Source organism: Poecilia reticulata, unplaced genomic scaffold (assembly GCF_000633615.1).
Source record: "Poecilia reticulata strain Guanapo unplaced genomic scaffold, Guppy_female_1.0+MT scaffold_253, whole genome shotgun sequence".
NCBI classification, from domain to species: Eukaryota; Metazoa; Chordata; class Actinopteri; order Cyprinodontiformes; family Poeciliidae; genus Poecilia; species Poecilia reticulata.
Window position 1 is genome coordinate 184,907 of NW_007615037.1, and position 2,269 is coordinate 187,175.

Consider the following 2,269-nt stretch of genomic DNA (forward strand, 5'->3'; position numbering starts at 1 on the left):
GTAAGCTCCGCCCCCAGCGCTCAGACCCGGTTCTGATGTTTTATGGCTTTCATCAGCGTGAAGCTGATTGGCCGGCTCTGCACCCCCAAACCGGGCCGGCCCAGATCGCCGCTCCTGCCAGAGTCTCCCTGCCTGGTTGCCATGGCAACGACTGCAGGCCGTGAATACGAACATCATCTACCCCCGACCTGAAATAACCCACTGCAGCTCACACTGAGACATTTCCTTCTGCCCCGTTCTCCGTTCCTCGCCTACAAAGCAGCCGAGTTCAGAACCCTGCGGAGCGGATCCGGAACAATCTGGGAATCTGATTGGACTCCGAGCTCAGAGAAACGCCACCATCAGACCCTGACGCCGTGAGACGAGCGCCACAGCGCGATGGAGGCGCCGCGTTGCTGCGTCAGGCCAGAAACGACGGAAAACAGGAAACTATCCCATCAACGCTACGCAAAAAGGAAACTGTGAAAACCGCGGCGCCACAGACGCTGCGCCGGGTCTGTGGCGCCGCGTCTGTGGCGCCGCGTCTGTGGCGCCGGGTCTGTGGCGCCGCGTCTGTGGCGCCGGGTCTCGCCTGAAATAGTCGTTTTTGATCTCATTCTGCCGACGACTCACAGTGTGGATGCAGTGCAGCTCTTTGTTGAGTAACCACGGCAACGTGAGGTGTCCCTCTCCGCGGTAACAGGAGCTGATGCGCTCCCTCATGGCCAGGTTGATGTCATGCAGGGTGAACAGACACAGCACCGTCTCTCTGGGCGGGTTGGAGCGGTTCTTCTGGCCCTGGACACAGAAACCAGCCTGGTCAGAGTTTCGGCTCCAGCCACAGGAGGAGACGCAGGGAGCTCACCTGTGAGAAGACCACAAACAGGACGTCGTCGTCCGGACCCAGGCCGAGCGCCTGGGCCAGCCGCCGGCCCGGCTTCTGCCTGTAGGCGGCCTGGACCAGCCGGTACTCCACGCCGTCCTTGGTGCAGCCCAGGGGAAACTCCACGTACGAGTAGAACTCGGTGTCGTTGGAGCACATCCTCACGATCTTGGAGGTGAAGAACTTCTCCCCGCCGGCCTCCATCTGGGTCAGCTGCGTGTCCAGCTGCAGCGTCAGGAAGTAGACGTAGGTCCGGCTGGAGAAGCCGTACACGTAGTAGATGTCGAAGGCCGGGTAGGTGGATAGCGTGTCCGACGGGATCTTGATCTGCGACGACACAAATTCGTCCTGGTAGACCAGCGAGAACATGTCGTTGTTCTCCTCGTCGGCCACCAGCTTCCTGCTGGACAGCGTGGGGAAGTACTCCGACTTCCCGTCGATGGCGGCGCCAATGAACAGCCGGCTGCTGCCTTTCACCGGCTTCTTCTTCCTGGAGTCCGCCGTCCAATCATCTTCCCCGACGACCACGCCTGCAGAGGGAGGGGAAAAGGAGTTAGAGAACCTCCAGGCCTCCGGGGGGCGCCGACCCGGCCGGCAGGAGGAGGTGCAAGGATGGTCTGGCCAGAAACGGCAGCTGCTCAGCAACAGGAAGTAAATGTTTGAGCGTTGAAACGCCAATCTGAAGAGAAGAGTTCAGGATATGGGCGTCATTCTGAAAGGTTGCTGGTTTGGATCCAGAGGCCAGAGGTTTCCCAGGCTGCTTCAGACGACCAGGTGCGTCGCCCTGCCCCGCCCAGCCGCCCTGCCCACCCGCNGTTGTTGGCTCATGTTAGCCTAGCTTAGCCGTTGTTGGCTCATGTTAGCCTTGTATCAAATAAATATTTTAGTGTTTTGTCTTGGAACATTTTAGCGTCATAACCAAGCAGTTATTTGTATTTTTAACTAGCTGAAGAAACGTTTATCTCCAGCACCAATAAACCTGTAACCTGCTCTCCGATCTGCTGTAGCGGATTAATATCGTTAAATAAGAGCAGGAAACTTCACATGATCATCTCCGTGTTTGTTCCCTCCTCAGAGAACCGACTGAAAACGAATTAAAAGCAGACAAAACAAATCCAACAACTTTCAGAAAACTGCTGACGGTGACCTTTGAACCATGAAGAAATGAGCTGGAGTTTAACTTCAATGCCAGCAGTTGGTCCTGATCTGATGGAGTCGGACAGAAAGTCCTCACAGCGCCAGATTCTCCCTGAGACGAGTCCTCACAACCAGAGGAAAACACACACACACACACACCTCCACAGCGAGGACAGACGGTGGCTTGCTGCAGACGCTTAGTGAAGAATGGGTCCGTCTCTCACTCACACACACACACACACACACTCACACACACACACACACACACAC

General features: G+C 56.8%; 1 protein-coding gene across 1 annotated transcript in view; it reads right to left on the reverse strand.

Annotated features, from left to right (window-relative positions):
* Positions 1-2,269, reverse strand: part of plxna3 (plexin A3) — a 58,904-nt gene that overhangs the window by 51,195 nt on the left and 5,440 nt on the right. The window contains 2 exon segments of the mRNA XM_008402733.2: positions 613-777; positions 845-1,541. Coding sequence (XP_008400955.2) covers positions 613-777; positions 845-1,541 — 862 coding nt within the window.